This window comes from Astyanax mexicanus, chromosome 9 (genome assembly GCF_023375975.1).
Source record: "Astyanax mexicanus isolate ESR-SI-001 chromosome 9, AstMex3_surface, whole genome shotgun sequence".
NCBI lineage: Eukaryota > Metazoa > Chordata > Actinopteri > Characiformes > Acestrorhamphidae > Astyanax > Astyanax mexicanus.
Genome location: NC_064416.1, coordinates 39992379 through 40010066, shown reverse-complemented (window position 1 = coordinate 40010066; position 17688 = coordinate 39992379). Strand labels below are relative to the sequence as shown.

Genomic DNA, 17688 nt, shown 5'->3' with positions numbered 1-17688 from the left:
ACCCTCACACTCTGCTCTTACTGGTGCAATGTGCAATTAATGAAGATTGGCCACCAGGCTGCTCTAATTTAACCATGAAACCTCCCACACTAAAAGGTGTTTCAGTTTCATTGTCCAACCCTTGTATATGTATACTGTATGTTTTTAGATATATGTACCTTAGATCAACATACACAGGTGAGGCCCCTGAGAAGAGCCTTGTAGTTATTTTAGACCTTTGAGACCTTCACAGCTATCATCACAACACTTCCACCCCTGTACATTAACTTGGCAAATATCCAGACTTCCTCAATCAGTTCATTTCTTTCAGGGGTTTCCGAGTGTCTGTTGTTTCCTCCTGTAAGGCTGTGGGGCAACACACCACAGATAAAAATACCGTTTTACAGCTTTAGAAATAACCTGTGCCCCCAGCTATCCAACATTTCTGCCCTTTAAATCACAGGAGCCTCCAAAGCAACCTGCTGTAAATGTAATAAATGGGTTTAAATGCATTCTGCCAGTAAAACGCTGTTATATATGAGAGCTCTAAACTATGTTTTATTGAGTTTCTTACTCAGAACTTTTCCATCAGGGGTCCTACTCTCTACTCTTTTTATGACTTTCTGGCTTGCCAGCTGCAAACAACACTTACAGCAAATATATGAATATATTAATTACTCCTGTTTTTATTGATCCAGCGTGATTATATCATGTATTCCTAAAGTAACACAATGTAGCATTTTTATCTTTAAATCGTTGTGATGCTTCATTGACCTGTAATAGTGATAATAGCATTGCTGTTGCTTCGCCAGGCTCGGCACTCTGTTAACTGTGCTATGAAACTTGGATCAAGTGGGCAGGATAATTCTCATTCTCAGAATGGTGTAACGCTGTTTAAAGAGTCAAATTTGTGTGCTCACAATCCCATGCACATGTTCCTTTCATTTTCATTGACTTCTTTATCTCTCAGCTTGTCCAAAAAAACGTCTTTTAGTGGTGACTCGAAGCACGAATTATACTTCCTGAGTGTAGGGGAGCCTTGGAGGAAGAAATGCTAATTTGCGTTGATTTTGGGTAAAACAGATATACATTTATTAAAAGATGCTGAAAGTGTGAGAAATGTATAGCCGATTTACTGTTTTTTTCGAACTATAAGACGCACCGGAATATAAGGCGCACTCTCAATGAACGTCTATTTCTGGTTTATTTTCATACATAAGGTGCAACCTGCGTAGATTGTTTTAACAAAAGCACGCAGACTATAGTCCAATATACTCTCCTCTGAACGGTAAAAGAGCTAGTGCTGCAATTAGCGGCTAATGCTAATATTGCTCCAGCCTTGGTGCTGAAGAAACCTTACTGAAACTCCTGTATAACTCTGTACTTCAACACAGTGTCTTTACTGCTTCTTAATATCTGACTGGTAAAATTCATACATAAGGCGCACCGGATTATTAATGAGCACTGTCGATTTTTGAGAAAATTAAAGGATTAAGTGTGCCTAATAATGCGAAAAATACGGTAGTTTAATCTGTTTTAATTCATCATCTATTACCAAATACTGCTTGACTTTCTACACTGAAACTAAAATTAATAAGGAAAGATGAGTGAAATGGTTTTAAATCATTGTATAATAAGATATGTGCCTTAGGCAGTGTACTGTAAAGATATTGATTGGTATCCAGAAGGCTGGAAGTAATGATGATTTATGTAGTCGACTAATCTGATTTATTTTTCGATTAGTTGATTAGTCAGTAATTATTTCTGCCATGTCCTCTATCTGTAAAAATAAATAAAACAGCTGAACCTGAGATTTTAAAGACATTTAAATGTCCAGATGTTGAGTAAATATGTCATCTGTTGTGTTTGCGCACTTTTGGAGACACAGACCAACTTGAGTGTCCTTTCAGAAGTGCATATATTGGAAGCAGTTGTTGGCGATGTGTTTTACCTTGTTAAAAGTTCACCAGGTTTGAACTTGACACTGCTTTAGCGGTAGTGTAGTGTTTGGCTCTGGTTCTCCTCTTCCTCTTCTCTCAGGTATATTTAGGCTGTTATCCCTCTCTAGCTGTTTTTAAAGAGGCCAGTGCTGGCCCTGTCGTCGCCCTCAGAGTGGCCTTTAATCCGCGGGATTTAGCAGCAGGAACTTTAGCCGCCTGGGCCCCTTCAGACAAGACGGCCCCCTCTGTTTCTGAAAGAAGTGAGAGAATGAGGGGAGATGGTGGGGAAGTTTGCTTTTCAGGAGAGAAGAGAGCTCACAAAGGGGTCTCTTCAAGAACTCGCACAGGAACATAATGGTCAGACAGGGCAAATACACAGACCTGTTTACACTGCTGTTGGAGGTGAGATTGCTCTTTGTCGTCACCTCCGCCATGCACACACTCCCGCACTCAGACAAGCTGTGAAAAGCTATGGGATCTCTTGCATGTGAGAATGTGAGAAACTTTTCAGAGATCTATTTGTTGTTAAGGAGGTCTGTCTTGCTTACTTTCACTCTTGTTTGTATCCTCTTTTTGGTCTTGATGGTCTTTTCTTATTCTCTGCTCTCTTTTTCTCATTTATCTCATTAGCTTTATATTTTACATTTAGTTCTATCCTAGTACTGTATAGTTCCTCCCTTAGCTAGTTAATACTAGTAGTGGGACAAAATATCAATATTGTGATATATATTGTAGCACTTGCATTTACACCTTAAGCCTAAGATACACAAGGCAACTTTTAAAGTTGGTGTAATTCAAAACAGGCTGGAAATATTACTCTATACCACTGTTTTTTGTAAATTTTTATACAATCTGAACTAATATAGAGCAAAGTGCTGGTTTTAACTTACCCCCCCACATACTGCCACACTGCTAGAGGTGCAACAGAGCGCTGCATAGAAAAGCACCGCCAAAGAAGTTAGCCAGTAACGCTAGCCAGTTAGCATAACAAGCTAACACACTGGAGTGTAGCTTAGCTCTCTGGAGTCAAATTCTTGTTTTGTGCCGTCCTACCTGGAGAGAAATGCGAATAGCACTTTATTTGAGGAGCTCCTGCTGCTGTTCCTCACTGTATGAGTGTTTTTATCTGAGTAACAAAAAAAAAAAAACAACAACAGCAAATGGATGAAGCTTTTGCAATTATTCACTCAAAAAAGAGATGGATGGAATTGTGCAATCATTCCACAGCTGTAGGTCTGTGTTCATTGGCTGCTGGTGGTGTCGGTTCAGATTCCAGAGTTGGTAAGGTGTTCACAGTACCAGACTGCACCCAAAATCGTGTCAAAAGTATCAAACCTTTGATTTTCTGCAAGTGAAGTCGGATGTGATTTTGAGGCTAAAAATTGAGTCTTTGCCCATCAAAAACTACACGACAAACTAAAAGTCTCATTATTAAAAGCATTATTATAAGCATTATAGTCAGTCTTTCTTTCCATCACTTGCTTCTCTCTCTCTCTCTCTCTCTCTGTATGGTTGATAAATGTCCAGAACACTGAGACACTGAGTCCTTGGTGCACAGCGCACAGAGGGGTACAGTTGTCCAGTTGCATCCTGAAGGGAAAAACTCTTTTTTTTTTTTTTTTTTTTTTTTTTTTTTTTTTTTCCCTCTCTATGTCCTCTAATTTTATTACCCACCCCCTCTTATGTCCCACGCCTCATCCACTCTGACACCCCGGTTCACACAGACCCATCTGCTTTGTATCATAACACACCCATCCTGTACGGTCACTGTTTTCCACACAGGCTATTTAATGTCTGTGCAACAGAACAAGCAACATTTACAATAGCAGTGGCAGTTTTCTACAACTGTCCTACAGTCCTCTCAGCAATATGCTCAAGTCCAGTGGTTTACAGATTCATTTTTTTAGGTGGTACATGCCTGTAACATGTATTCTTCATTCTGCAACTGACTGCACCTGGTCACTGCATGTGTATCTGGCTAGTGTCTGGATTGTGTTCTGGTAAGATTTTGTCGATCTGCATATTCAGGGTGGTGGATACTTCAGAGCTGTGCAGATGTAGAGGAGGTGTTCTGCATGGTGACACAAGCCTGCCTGTGATGGAAAGGGTTTGAATTGTTGTATTGTAAAACCCTCAGTACAATTCTTCCCTGTCTCTGAACAATGCTGTTCATGGAGCTTGTGGTGCACCGTCATCTCCATGAGTAATACGTGGGATTCTGAGGTGACGGTCTCTGTCTTGCACGGTCTGCTCTGGACTTTTACGTCATGTGTCGGTGACAGTCAGTGTAGTTGTCCAAGAATAAATTTGATGCATGCTTTAAAATGCTTTAAAAGGCCGTTCATGTGCTCAGTCCTGTCTGTTTTTATTAAATAATGTTTTCTGCTCTGGATATTATTTAAAGAGAGATTTACTCTGTTTATTGAAATACTGCCGTTTACACAAAAACGCTTGCTTTAGTATGATTGCTCCATATATGATATCAACACACCATGAAGATAAAAAAAATCCAAATCACACTAGGAATGCTCCGATGTGGAAATTCTGGGGCGATGCCAAAATCTAATATTATTATTATTATACAGGATACCCAATAGATTGTAAAAAGCAGTAAAGGAACTCTGCTGAAGTACAACATCAAGGTTCTCCAGCACCGAAGGTGGAGTAGTATTAGCATTAGCACTAAGTACTAGCTCGTTCATGGGTGAGTAATATCGGCCTGTAGCATGCTGCTAACCCTGGCTAGCACTGTTGGAGCAGCACTAGCTATAGCTGTTATAAACGTATCTTTATCTGGTATAACTTTGAAAAACAAAGGCAACTTTTATTTGCAGTATCTTTCAGCCAACTCTATGCAAACAATAAAATAAAAGGCATCTCCTGAATTGTTTTCCACATTTTTTGGTTTCACATATATTTAGCTATCTGGTCTTTTCACAGATGGACTGTTCACAGCTTTTAACCCTCTCTTTTGAATTAACCAGTTAAATAACTAAGCAATAGATATATTGAAACTAATGAAAAATACAAATAAAAAGTAGCTTAATCAATGGATTTTCTGATATCATCATGCCTCCCCCTAAACTACATACTGTCCAATAAGTTTTTTTTTTTTTTTTTTTGCCCTGTTTATTTTTTGATTTCTCAGCAAGTAAGTTCAAACAAAAGCTTCTTGATAGTGTTTACCATACATAATGCATAAATAATTTTGACTGAAATTAAAAAATGTATTCATATATATAAATGTATTGAGCAAAATGGCTTCTAAGGGTTAATCACTGTACCAGGAAGCCAATGGCCTGAATGTCAAATAGCATCCTTCCTCTGATATCACTGTAACATGTGTCTCTCTCTCTCTTTCTCTCTTTCCCTCAGGAAGTGACCGCGAGGCCTTACAGACGCTCCACGCTTTTGTGTCGCTCTGGACGGCGATCTCGGAGGGTCCAGAACCCGCGGACACTTGTTTTCATTAGTGAGTAATAACTACCTCAGGCGCTCCGGGGAGGAACTCGGGAACGGGGGTCCGGAGCCGGTTTCCCAGCAGCCGAACTTTATCTTATCGAGCCGCTCCTCTCACTGTTCTCTCTGTCCCTCTGTGTCTCTTCACTCCCGGCTCGCTCTGACAGACCGGATCTGTCAGCCCAGTGGACGACAGCGCCAGCCTGCTAGCGTTCAGTCTGTGCCAAGGCACCATTGTCCTGTACATTCGTTTTCTTTTTTCTTCCCCCTCGGCTTCTTACTGTTGACCAGTGGCTCGCATACACAAATCATATTGTATTTTTTTTCTGACAGCTTTTTAAGATTTTTCTATTTTTTATTAGAAGTATAGGATTATATTAAGAGACAACACATCAGATATACTATAACAAGAAGGATTTCTGTGCTTCTGTTTGAAGGATACATGCACTTTTGGAAATTGTCTGCAACAAATCAAGGTGTGAATTGGATTGCAGCCCTTTATTTTTAAGCTACTTGTGAACTGAAGCGAATTGAGGAGGAATCCTGTTGTTTTTTTCTTGTGGGATTTTTCATTAATTGTTTTGCTTAGGTGGGGAAAAAAAACAACAAAATAAAATTAGAACAGGTCTGTCCCATTGACACGCCCCTGTGTCCACATTTTTCACCTGCTCTCTGCGACGGCTTCAAAGTACGGTCATGACTCTCTGGCTCATGGAAGCTTTAAGCTACCAATTTACTTGATTTCCTAAAGTCAAAGCTTGCTTTGTTGGGAAAAGAGGAGCTGTTTGGCGTTTTTTGCAGAAGTCAGTAAGGTTGGACGAAGCAGCCCTCGTCTAGCCTGTGGCCGGAAAAAAGGCGCTTCCCGGGCTTGTCCGACACCTATGTATTGTTGCAGCGCGCAGGAAAGTAAAATGGACTACAAGCGGCGCTTCTTGCTTGGCGGGTCCAAGCAGAAGGTGCAGCAGCAGCACCAGCAATATCCAGCCATGCCCGAGCTCAGCCGCACCCTCAGCGCCCCTCTGGGGACGTCCTGCTCCGCACCTTCCCCCCTGGCGCCTGTGGGCTCCTCCCCCTCCGGCTGCCACGATCACTCGGCCTCCGGCGGCACCACGGCCGTTGCTGACATCCAGCAAGGCATCTCCAAGTACCTGGATGCGCTGAACGTCTTCTGCCGCGCCAGCGCCTTCCTGACCGAGCTCTTCGGCAGCGTTTTCCGCAACTCGCGCTACTCCAAAGCAGCCATGCAACTGAAGGACGTTCAAGAGCATGTGATGGAGGCAGCCAGCCGTCTCACGGCGGCCATAAAGCCTGAGATCGCCAAGATGCTGATGGAGCTCAGTGCCGGCGCTGCAAACTTCAAAGATCAGAATGACTTCAGCCTGCAGGACGTAGAGGTAAGTCATCTATAACTTGTTCTCTCTCATTAAGAACCAAAGAACAAAATTTCTGTTGCAGTTTAACAAAGTTATTGTCTATGTCCAGTAAAGAACATCTGTCTCCTAAACTTAAATTTTTAATGGAGGTCAATATAAAATATTTTCCTTCTAGACCATTTTGGACTATTGGTTTTAACTTTTGGTTCATTCCATTTTGTACTACATTATGTAACACAGTGTAAGGGACAGTGTATGTTCAGATTATGTATTAAACTAAAAATCAACAAAAATGGACGTACATGGATTTCATTGGACAGTGACAATATAGTGTATGTAGTGTCTGCTTTGAGTTTTGATTTATACTGATCTCAGGAGACAGTGTGAGACACATGGTTGGGTTATAAAATAAGAAAGGTCAGCTTTTGTCTTTCTGTCTGCTTGGGTTTTGTGATTCCTGCAGTTTTAAAATAGACTTTCCCTGCAAGCAATATGTGCAGGCCTGTTGGATTTGATTTGGAGGGATTTGTAGCCCAAGCCACTCTGATAGGGGTCTGTGGAGGTGCTAAGATCTGCTGCAGAAGTGTGAGAAACACTGGAGAAGTGAGAAGAAAAACAGCCTGAGAGCTACTGCTTCCCCTAAACAGGCTGACGGGTTTCCTCAGCAGTCTGTTCTCTCCGAGCAGCTTCAGCTTTAGCCCACCCCCGAGAACTGCTGCTGCCAATGGTTCTGTGTTCTTCATTCAGCTGAGCTTCAGTGTGCTCCTCAAACTTCACACAGTGGATTTTTAGCTGTTTATGTAGTCTTAAACTTGGAAGCTCAACATCAGCTGTATGTGATTCATTTATTTATTTAATAGTACAGCTACAACTTGGAACGGGAATAAACCAAACATATGACACCATGATCTCTCAATAGATAAGTGACGATAACCGTTTCTTTTGGAGTGCTAAACCAGAAATTAGGGCTGGGTGATGAATATGATTACCATATTAGTTCATACATGACAACACTAGATTTATTTGTAAACAGACAGCACTAATTTAAATTTTAATAACATTATATAGTACTATATAATAGTGCAATAAATAATTACAGCCTTTTACAAAACACTAACTGTTAACTATCCACAATATTCAGGAATATAAATGTTTAAAATATGATTCATTTTATAGATAAACATAAACTGGCTCATTCTTAATAATGCACATTCCTTGCTAACAAAGATATAATGGGCAATATTGAGGTTATATCTATATATTGTGAAATAAATCTGATAAATAATTGTTGTGACAGGGCTATATCAAGGGCTAGAAACCCATTACTTGGGTAATTGCCTGTTTAGACAGATAATTTAAGCCTAAAGTCAAGATATGTATACACATACAATACCAGTCAAATATTTGGACACTTTCTCATTACCTTTTTTATTTTTATTTTGTTTCTACATTGCAGTTTAATTGTAAACATAAACAATAAACAAATAATCTAAACCTGATCAAATGAGATGGTGATTTGAGATGAGCTGGAGCTTCACAACATGAAGGAAAAGCAGCCACTATTGTTTAGCACCTCCAGAAACTCCTTCAAGATGCAGAGAAAACTATTCCAGGTGACTCTACCTCATGAAGACACTGAGATTAAAATACCAAGAGTGTGCAGATCTGTCCTCAAAGAGAAATGTGATACTTAGAAGAATCTAAATTATAAAACATATTCTGGCTTATTTAACACTTTCAGTTCCCGTATAGCTTTAATATCTTTAAATTAAAAATGGAAAAATAAAAATCATAAAAATAAAAAGAACACATTGAATGAGAAGTAGTACCAAAATTGTGTCATTGTGTCATACATACAGCAAAGTGTTAAAGCCCTGGAATGCTTTGTGTTGTTGAATTTAATATGAATGATATATTTCAGATGTTGTTTCTGAATGTCTGTTTTGATTTCACGATGGAAAAGCGAGTTGAGAGCTTTACAGAGGAATTCCTGCTTTCACTGCTCCAAGATATTTTTGGAGCTGTGCTGATTTTTCCCTCTCTGAGTTCGCTCTGACCGCTCGTTCCTGAGGTTAGCTTTGCTCCTGTTATCCTCAATCGGACAAACCAAAAGTTTTTAGCTTTTCTGAACAGAGGAAGATGTATAAGCTTAAAACGGTCCTTTATGAGCGAAGGGTAGCCGTGCCCCGGTGGATGTGGTCGTGCCCAGAGCAGGAAGGCCGCACGCCACAATCTGTAAATGAGACCCTGTGGTGAGGGGCTGAAGGCTGCCAGTGAACCTTTTTTGGGTTAAAGCTCGAGGCAGAACTATGAAGCACAGACTGGATTTTTTTTTTGGGAGATCCAAATTCTGAATTCTTTCCGTATAACTATTTGTGGTGGAATGTTTTCCGAAATATCTAAGATTTTTTTTTATTTGAATAAAAGGTTATGAATGTTAGCTGATAAATACGGGTAAATGCAATTCATAAATATAAATTGTAAATTATGTCTAGGCCTGGCATAACAATTGTGTTTGAGTGATATAATAATTTTAAGACTATTATATGCCTACTTTTAAGACCACAAATGCCTAATTCTAGTGTTTCAACCTGTTACAATACAGTATATAACAGAGTTACTGATGTCTACCGAACATTAGAATTTCAGTGTGGTTAAAAATTTTAGAACCTTGCTGTGAAGCACGATTTTGTACACACCTCTTCACAAAATGTTGTTGTTTTTCCCCCAAACATTTCTGCACCCATCTGTTAATTGCTACTTTCAATGTGTAGTAGGCTTGTTTAAAAAGTTTAGGTGCTTTAAGAACTTGATGATAAATTTTATGGTAAGGATGCAGGAAAAGTTTTTGCCATAATTGTGCAGTTTTCACTGCTTAGTAAAAACTGTGCTGACTAGTCCCAGAGATTGTTTGGGACTGTTTGGTCTGGAGAGTTTTGTTTTGTGGTGAGATTAAGGTGCATGCTCTGACCTTAATTCTTCTCAACTATCACATGTTACTTGCAAGTTTTGAGCCAAACTGTTCCTATAGCCATTTAGACCTGCCATATTACCCAGATGATTACTACAGCTGTGCATCAATGCCATTTCTTAAACTGCACATACATATATTCTATTAAATATGTTCAGAACCCTCTTCCTGTATTTACTATCTTGCTTCAACCCTAGACAGCTCTGACCAGTGAGCAGAGAAAACGTACTTAGCCAAGTAAAAACACCAATCTAGATCAGATTTAGCCACCTGATGCAGTTTTTTTTCTGTGTAGTTTAAAGGCTGATAGCTTAACCCAGCTTCCTATAATGGGTCAGAAATGTCGTCATGTCTAAATCATCTCTAAAAGTGCTTTAAGTTTCATATGAACCAGGGCATTAATCTGGACTTTTTCAGTTGATCCAGGCTGAAACAGTCTTTGTTGGACTGTTCTTTGTACCCCCTTTCACACCTGCTGTTTTGGTTTAGACCAAACCCTAAAGTCTGCAGATCTGTACCAAACAAAGAAGGTGTGAAATAGGGCTGCAATGATTAATCGATATAATCGACAATGTCGTTTATTTAAATTTATCGACTACAAATTTAATTGTTGGTAACAGTACCTCATTACACAAAGTGCTGGAGACCGAAGGGCAATGGGAGATGGGTAAATGGCTCACTTAGACAGGTTAAACTTAACTTAGGGTGCTTTCACACCTGCCTCGCTTGGTCCGGACTTTCGTACTTTTCAGTTTGGTCCGAACCAAAGTAGCAGGTGTGAAAGGGGGGCGCGAACCACAGTCCGGACCAAAGGACCAGATTTTGGTCCGACCAAGAGAGGTGGTCTCGGTCCGGATCTTCTGAACCATGGTCCGGTTCGCCTGCAGTGTGAAAGTGCTTTTCTGGATGGTTCAAACTTTCGGACCAATTACAGGAAGTTCAGCAGGCGTTCCTCAACAACGGCAGCAGATAAAGAAAAATATACTTTTTTTCCTCCTTATCTGTCGGCGGCGATACGGTTGCTTCAGACAAGCACGTTTGGCGAATTTGAACTAACCTAGAGTACTGTGCCTGAAGCTGCTGCTGCTCGTATAAAAACCTCAATAGCAGCACTACTATGGAGACGAAATGAATCTGTTCATTTTATTTTATCCTTATTCTGGAAAGGCTTTCCACCGAATGAACCACCCGCTGAATTGTCAACACGCCAACGTCAGACGCAGGTCCTTCTAAAACCAATCAGTGTCAAGTTAAGGAAAACGCATCGATACGTAAGTGATGATGAAAGGATGTAGGAGAATCACACAAAGGTCTTTGGTGCGCTCCCTAAACTGCAGTGTGAAAACTAAAATAAACGGACCAAATATATACAATGTAGCAAACACATGAACCTTGGTTCCGGACTTTCAGGTGTGAAAGCATCCTTATTCTGTGTCTCCAAAAGTGCCCAAACACAACAGATTACATATTTACTCACTAAATATCAGCACTTTCCATTTAAACAACATTTAGACATTTAAATGTCTTTAAAATCTCATGTTCAGCTGCTTTTATTGCTTTTAGAGATGGAGGACATGACAGAAATAATTGTTGACGAATCGACTTATCGAAAAAAATGATCAGATTAGTCGACTACCAAAATAATCATTAGTTGCAGCGCTGGTGTAAAAGCATTCTTAGTGTTTACAGTAACACATAAAGTACCTTTTGCTTGGGTTCCCCAAACTTTTACATGCAACTCTTTAATTGTTTGCAGTCAGGACTAGGGTTGCAGCGGTAACCGGTTTCACGGTATACCATGGTATTAAAATGCACGGTTATCATACCGTGTGTGTTTGCTTATTACCGGTAAAACGCAAGCCAGCGGAGAAACTCACCCGCGCATGCGCAACTCTGCTCCGCTTCAGCTGCTCAGCACACAGCGGTGAGAACAGCAGAAGGTGCATCAGAATAAACAAATCTCCGTCCGCCTAAAAAAGGCTAAACTAAAATCAGCAGTGTGGGACTATTTCAGAGACCCGCCGAACGCACCCGAGGATGGTTATCCGATTTATAATCAATGTGGCCGTAAAGTCACAGCTAAAGGTGGACATACGTCAAACCTGTTCTCCCATCTCCAAGAACACCACCCCGCCGTGCAGCGCAAAGTATGTGTTTAGTTTATAATTTTAATCTGAACATAAATAAAATCTCTTTGTAGTCGTGCACAACCCATGCGGTAAGCGCCCGCAAAAGCGCTGAGTTATCCGAAATTTGGGCACGCAGGTACAGGCGTGAAGTGCGTGCTACGACGGATTCACGTGTCCGTGTAAAGGTGCTCGCCGGACTGGATGTGAAAGACGCCATTCATTTACATGCGTTAATTTTCAAATTCTGACGTGCCTGTTTTTCATGTGTTAAAACCAGACTCAGAAATAAATCCCCTCTATCTGGTTATATACCAACTTGGCAGTAAAACGGACGTTTACAACAGTTGTTGATCAGACACTGACCCAGGCTCAGTTTATTAGATATTAAATAATTTAAACTTAAATAATTGTACTGAATAGTTTAAACACAGGATCTTTACTTCTTAGAGGACATGTAATGTGTGACACGTGTGTGTGTGTGTGTGTGTGTATATATATATATATATATATATATATATATATATATATATATATATATATATATAATTATATACACCCTTAATGACCTTAAGAGTAGTGGAAAAACCTGGTTTCCTTCACCTAATGGTGTACAGTTTATTTTTTTTAAGGAGACATTATCTATATAGTTGTTCCAGGTTTCTACAATAAATAGTTAATTGAACAAAAAACCTTTGTTGTAATTTCTTTAAGGGTCAGTTTAATAATATATGTAACAAACTGTGATACCGTGATAACCGTGATACCGCGGTATTTTCTGAGACGGTTATCATACCGTGAAAATCTCATACCGTTGCAACCCTAGTCAGGACACACCAAAATCCAGAGTGTTACTAAACACAACACCAGTGTTAAATAAACTGATAAAAGGCTGGTGTTGCTGATGTTTTCTTCATTAAACTTGTGTCTTTACTTTTGTGTCTTTAAAGTTAGTCCATGGTTTTGTGTTCAGGGAATTCTGGTATGCAAAGCAGCCCCCCCTCCCTCCCTTTTTCCCCTTTTGCCGAGAAATCCGAAAGTCCAGGCCGTGTGGAAAACAAACTGGGTTTTTTTTAATATATCCGAGAGCTGCTCACTGACTGCTGTGTGTGTCTCAGCTGCCAAATATGCATGAAAATGTCACGGTTTATTAGATGGCTGTCTACCATGCTCAGGAGCAAACCACAGGAAACAGAGTTCCAGCTAGACTGAACTCGCGCACAGTCTCAGTACAGGTTGTATTCACTGTGCTTTTAAGGTGTCTTGTTTTACTAATTAGGTTCATTATGTTTATGAGTGAGGGAAGCAGCGTGTTGCTGTGTAGCTGTGGTGTAGGTTTTCACCGGTGGTGTTGTGCTGATGGCAGGATCAGAGAGCACTGGGTTTTCCCCATCTCCACTGGGACACCTGATCCTGCCCTTGTCTGAATGAAGCCATGCCATTATCTCCAGTCTGAATATATGTTACATAACTGGGTCACTGTCGGTTCGCCTCTGGATCAGGTCTCATCACTTCTGCTCGGCACTGTCGTCTAATTTAATTAAGTTTAAGAGATTAAAAAAAAAAATTCTCACCAAGAAGTAATTAAATACCGTCTGGACTTTAAGGTCACTAAACAGTTTTAGTGAAAAGTGGAAAAAAATGTTCTTTTGTGTTTGTGAGAGTGATCCTAGTGTGTGGATTTGATGTATTGTATCTGTATTGCCGAGAGGAACCACATTGAATAACAACTAGCATATCATAGTGACCACTTGGCAACCACCTGGAATACCATAGTGACCATCTTAAATATCATCCACTTAGCAACACCATAGCAAACACCTGCCAACTATTAACCAACACCATAGCAACCACCTGGAATGTCATATTAGCCATCTACCAACACAGTAAAAGTCTATTGGTATACCATAATGACAATGTCATACCATATCAACCACCTTTAGCCGCACTAAAGGAACTGCTTAGCAACACCATAGTATCCACCTGGAATGCCATATCAATCGCCTTGCAGAACCTAGCAACCAACTGGTATTCCACAGTGACCACTTGGAAACCACCTGGGATAGCATAGTGACCATCTAGGATATCATCCACTAAGCAAAACCATAGCAAACACCTGCAAACTATTTGCCAACACTGGAATGTCCTATCAGCCACCTACCAACACCATAGCAATCAACTGGTATACCATATTGACCACTTACCAACACCATAGTAACTGAATGGGGTACCATATCAACCACCTGTCCCTGCACCAAAGCAACTTCTTAGCAACACCGTAGCAACCACCTGGAATGTCATATTAACCACCTAGCAGCACCATAGCAACTGCTTGGTAACACCATGGCAAACACCTTCCAACTATGTAGCAACACCATTGCAACTACCTGGAGTGCCATATCAGCCACCTACCAACACCGTAGCAGCCAGCTGGTATACCATAGTGACCACTTAGCAACACTATTGCACCCACCTGGACTATTATGTCAACCACCTGTACCTGCACCAAAGCAACCACTTAGCAGCACTGTTGCAAACACTTGCCACCCTCTTAGCTACACTATTACAACCAACTGTCATTTCTGTAGTGACCACTTAGCAACCACCTGGCAACCTCTTAGCAACACCATAGTATTCACCTTAGATACCATATCAAACACCCAGAAACACCATAGCAATACACTAGGATACCATAACAATCACATGGAATAATAATATACCAATTGCAGAGCAACACCACACCAACCACCTAGGATACCATAGCAAGTTAGGAGCCACTGATAATGGGAACAGCGCTTAGACAGCTACACCACTCAGGAGCCCTGAAACAGGCTTTTTAAATGTATGTAAATCAGAGGAATGTGTGGAAGGAATATTGGGTTTGTTATTGGATTTAGGGAATATCACACTCAGGCTGATTGACTGGAGTAAGAAATATTAGTTCTGCTGCGATAGTATTCAGGTTTTTGGGATGTCTGTCTGGGGTCAGCTCTCCTATGTGCTGTATAGAAGGCTGGAACCAGCTCGGTCTCGTTTTTCCTGCGAGAGGGAGGGGGGCACATATTTCTGCCTTTACAACTCAGCCTGCAGGTATTTTCAGCAAGCACCTGTGAAAGAAAACCCATGGCCTTGCTGTGTGAAGAGAGGAAGCACCCCCCACCCCCTGCACTGCATGGTGAAATGTAGAATGCCGGTATTTTATTTTTACTCTCTATTTTTACTTGTGAATCACCTCTGAAACCTCTCCATAGTGTTCAGGGTGTGTGTTGCCTGGTGGTGAAAGGCAGGCGAGGCTCGGTGCCTTAATGCAAGCAAACTATGGTTTGCACTAAATGTTGGGTCCGTAAGTATTTATGCAGTTGCAAATTTTATTAGTTTTTTCCTCAACCAGAGTGGTGAAATAAAGCAGTGAAGTTTTCAGTACGTAGATGCAAGTCCTTCTAAAAATCTGTGGACATTACCAGAGGTTTAGTTTCCTTAATTGATATGCTTTTCCTGGTTGTTGTTGCTGTTTGGGACTTTATGCTTCCCTTTTGTCTTAATTAAAGGAGAACTCTGGTGTAAAATGGACGTTTGCTGTAGTAAAACATGCTAAAAAAAAAGGGCTTACCTTTGATAAATAGCACACCTTCGTTCTCCCACAGCATTCCCAGATCCAGAAATTTTAAATTTGCCCAAACAGACATGGTGACATGGGGCATAATTTGCCCCGATAAATCGACTTTTCCACTGTTTCCACCACCATATTTGTACGCTTTTATTGCTTTTAAACGCTTTTATTGTGGTAATTTACGGCTCTGCAGCGCACTCTCAGGTTCATATATGCTATAGGCAAGGATGATGTGTCAGTGTACTTTGGTATGCAGACACCTCACAATATGCAGATCAGTCAATCAATAATACCACCCCCTCCGCTGACATCCAACCGTCTGCGTCTCTCCGCTATCAAAGGCACACTGCTGCTGCTACAGTTAAGCCAATCAGCTCTTCCACCTGCCCACCACTAAACCCATACATCACCTAGTGCCCCTCTCAAACTACCCCTCCCATATTTTAGCCTTTTTAAAATTTGAGGGTGGAGTCAGCAAATATCAGAGGGTTTATTTAACCTTTGATAAGGTGTTGGATTGCTTCTGTTACATTTTGGATGCAATAAAGGCTGTCTTATAAGTTTTGCGTCATTAAACTGAAACTTAGCAGAAAGTTTAGCTTTGTAAATTTCAGAATTCATGTTGCCACTTCTGTCAGCAGTCCTGTAATTTATAAACACCAGTGACCAACTTCCATTAGCAGCCATATATGCCAGAGATAACACTACCCCCACCATGTTTGGCAGTTGAATTCAAAGCAATGTCATTAACTTTTTGGATTTTTACCTATGTCTATGTATGGCCACACTCCGGCCAGGCAGAGTAACGCCTTACCTTAAATAAAGCAGAATGATATGACAAAAATATGTATCATGAAATATCAGTGACAGATACTATAGATAATGTTTATTGGAATATTGAAAATGTGATGTAAAAAGCCTTTATTAAAACATTTGTATTGCGATATATTGTGATGTTACTGGCCAGTCATAAGGTTGGGGGTGTTTTGTGTTTTTTTTGGGGATGTTTTGTGATATAAATAGGAATTTAAATAATTTCTTATTATTTGGAATAATTAAAAATATACAGCTCTAGAAAAAAACTTAAAAATGAGTTTCTTTGAAATTGAAAACCTTTGGAATATAAATCAAGAGGAAGATGGATGATCACAAGCCATCAAACCAAGCTGAACTGCTTGAATTTTTGCACCAGGAGTAAAGGCATAAAGTAAAAACCAGGGTTATTCCACCAAATATTGATTTCTGAACTCTTAAAACTTTGTGAATATAAACTTGTTTTCTTTACATTATTTAAGGTCTGAAAGCTCTGCATCTTTTCTTAGTTTTGAATTTGGGAGATATGTTGTCTGTAGTTTATAGAATAAAACAATAATGTTCATTTTACTCAAACATATACCTATAAATAGCAAAATCAGAGAAACTGATTCAGAAACTAAAGCTGTATATTTGATTTTTCTTTGTTTTTAAATTAATTGCAGACAGAACACAGCATTGTAGTATTTTTACTTCACTGGGACATTAATTCAGGTCATAAAATCGCACAATGTTAAAAGCAGTTTTCATTTTCAGATTTTTGGTGGTGATTTGGTGATATAGCTACACTGCGTTTGATTACAGAGTCCTGCTTTAACCCTAGTGTTTAGTGTTTAATTAAAGAGACTGGGATGAGCTGTGAGGTGAAACTCTTGAGTGTGTTTGCAGCTCCAGGCCCAGGTGAAGCATATTTGCTTTAATGTGTGTCTCTCTGTTGCACTGTATGACTTTGGCCTCTGCGTTATGATTAATGAGAACAGTGAGGGTGAGAGGGAGAGATTGCCTATTAAGGTAGAAGGCCTTGTGCCTGAGCAGATTCAACAGCCCTGATCTACGTAAGGATGCACTGCGTGTGTATCAGTGTGTGATTATTGTGTGTGTTTGTGTGTGTGTGTGTGTGTGTGTGTGTGTGTGTGTGTGTGAAAAAGTTTCTGGCATCCCAGAGCAGATTGAAGCTGCAGCTGACGCACTTTAGTTTAACTCCTGTACACATCCTTCCCTCTCCAAGGGACTGTGTTTATGACTTTAAAAGCAAAATTGATTAAGGATGAATAAAGGCATTGAAAAGAGAATTCTGAAGATAACTCATGCTGAGACTTTTAAAGCTTCTGAAAAATTTTACTCAAAACAAGATTAACTCTAGTCTCAGAAGTCTAGAAGACTAAACCCAGAACATTAAATAAAGGTAACATTTGAT

At 40.1% G+C, this 17688-nt stretch overlaps 1 protein-coding gene across 3 annotated transcripts in view; it reads left to right on the top strand.

Annotated features, from left to right (window-relative positions):
* Positions 1-17688, top strand: part of garre1 (granule associated Rac and RHOG effector 1) — a 77205-nt gene that overhangs the window by 25941 nt on the left and 33576 nt on the right. For all 3 annotated transcript variants that reach the window (XM_007251856.4, XM_007251857.4, XM_022679899.2), the window contains one exon: positions 5295-6772. In XM_007251856.4, coding sequence (XP_007251918.3) covers positions 6260-6772 — 513 coding nt within the window. In that variant the 5' untranslated portion in view covers positions 5295-6259. The remainder of the gene's footprint in view (positions 1-5294; positions 6773-17688) is intronic.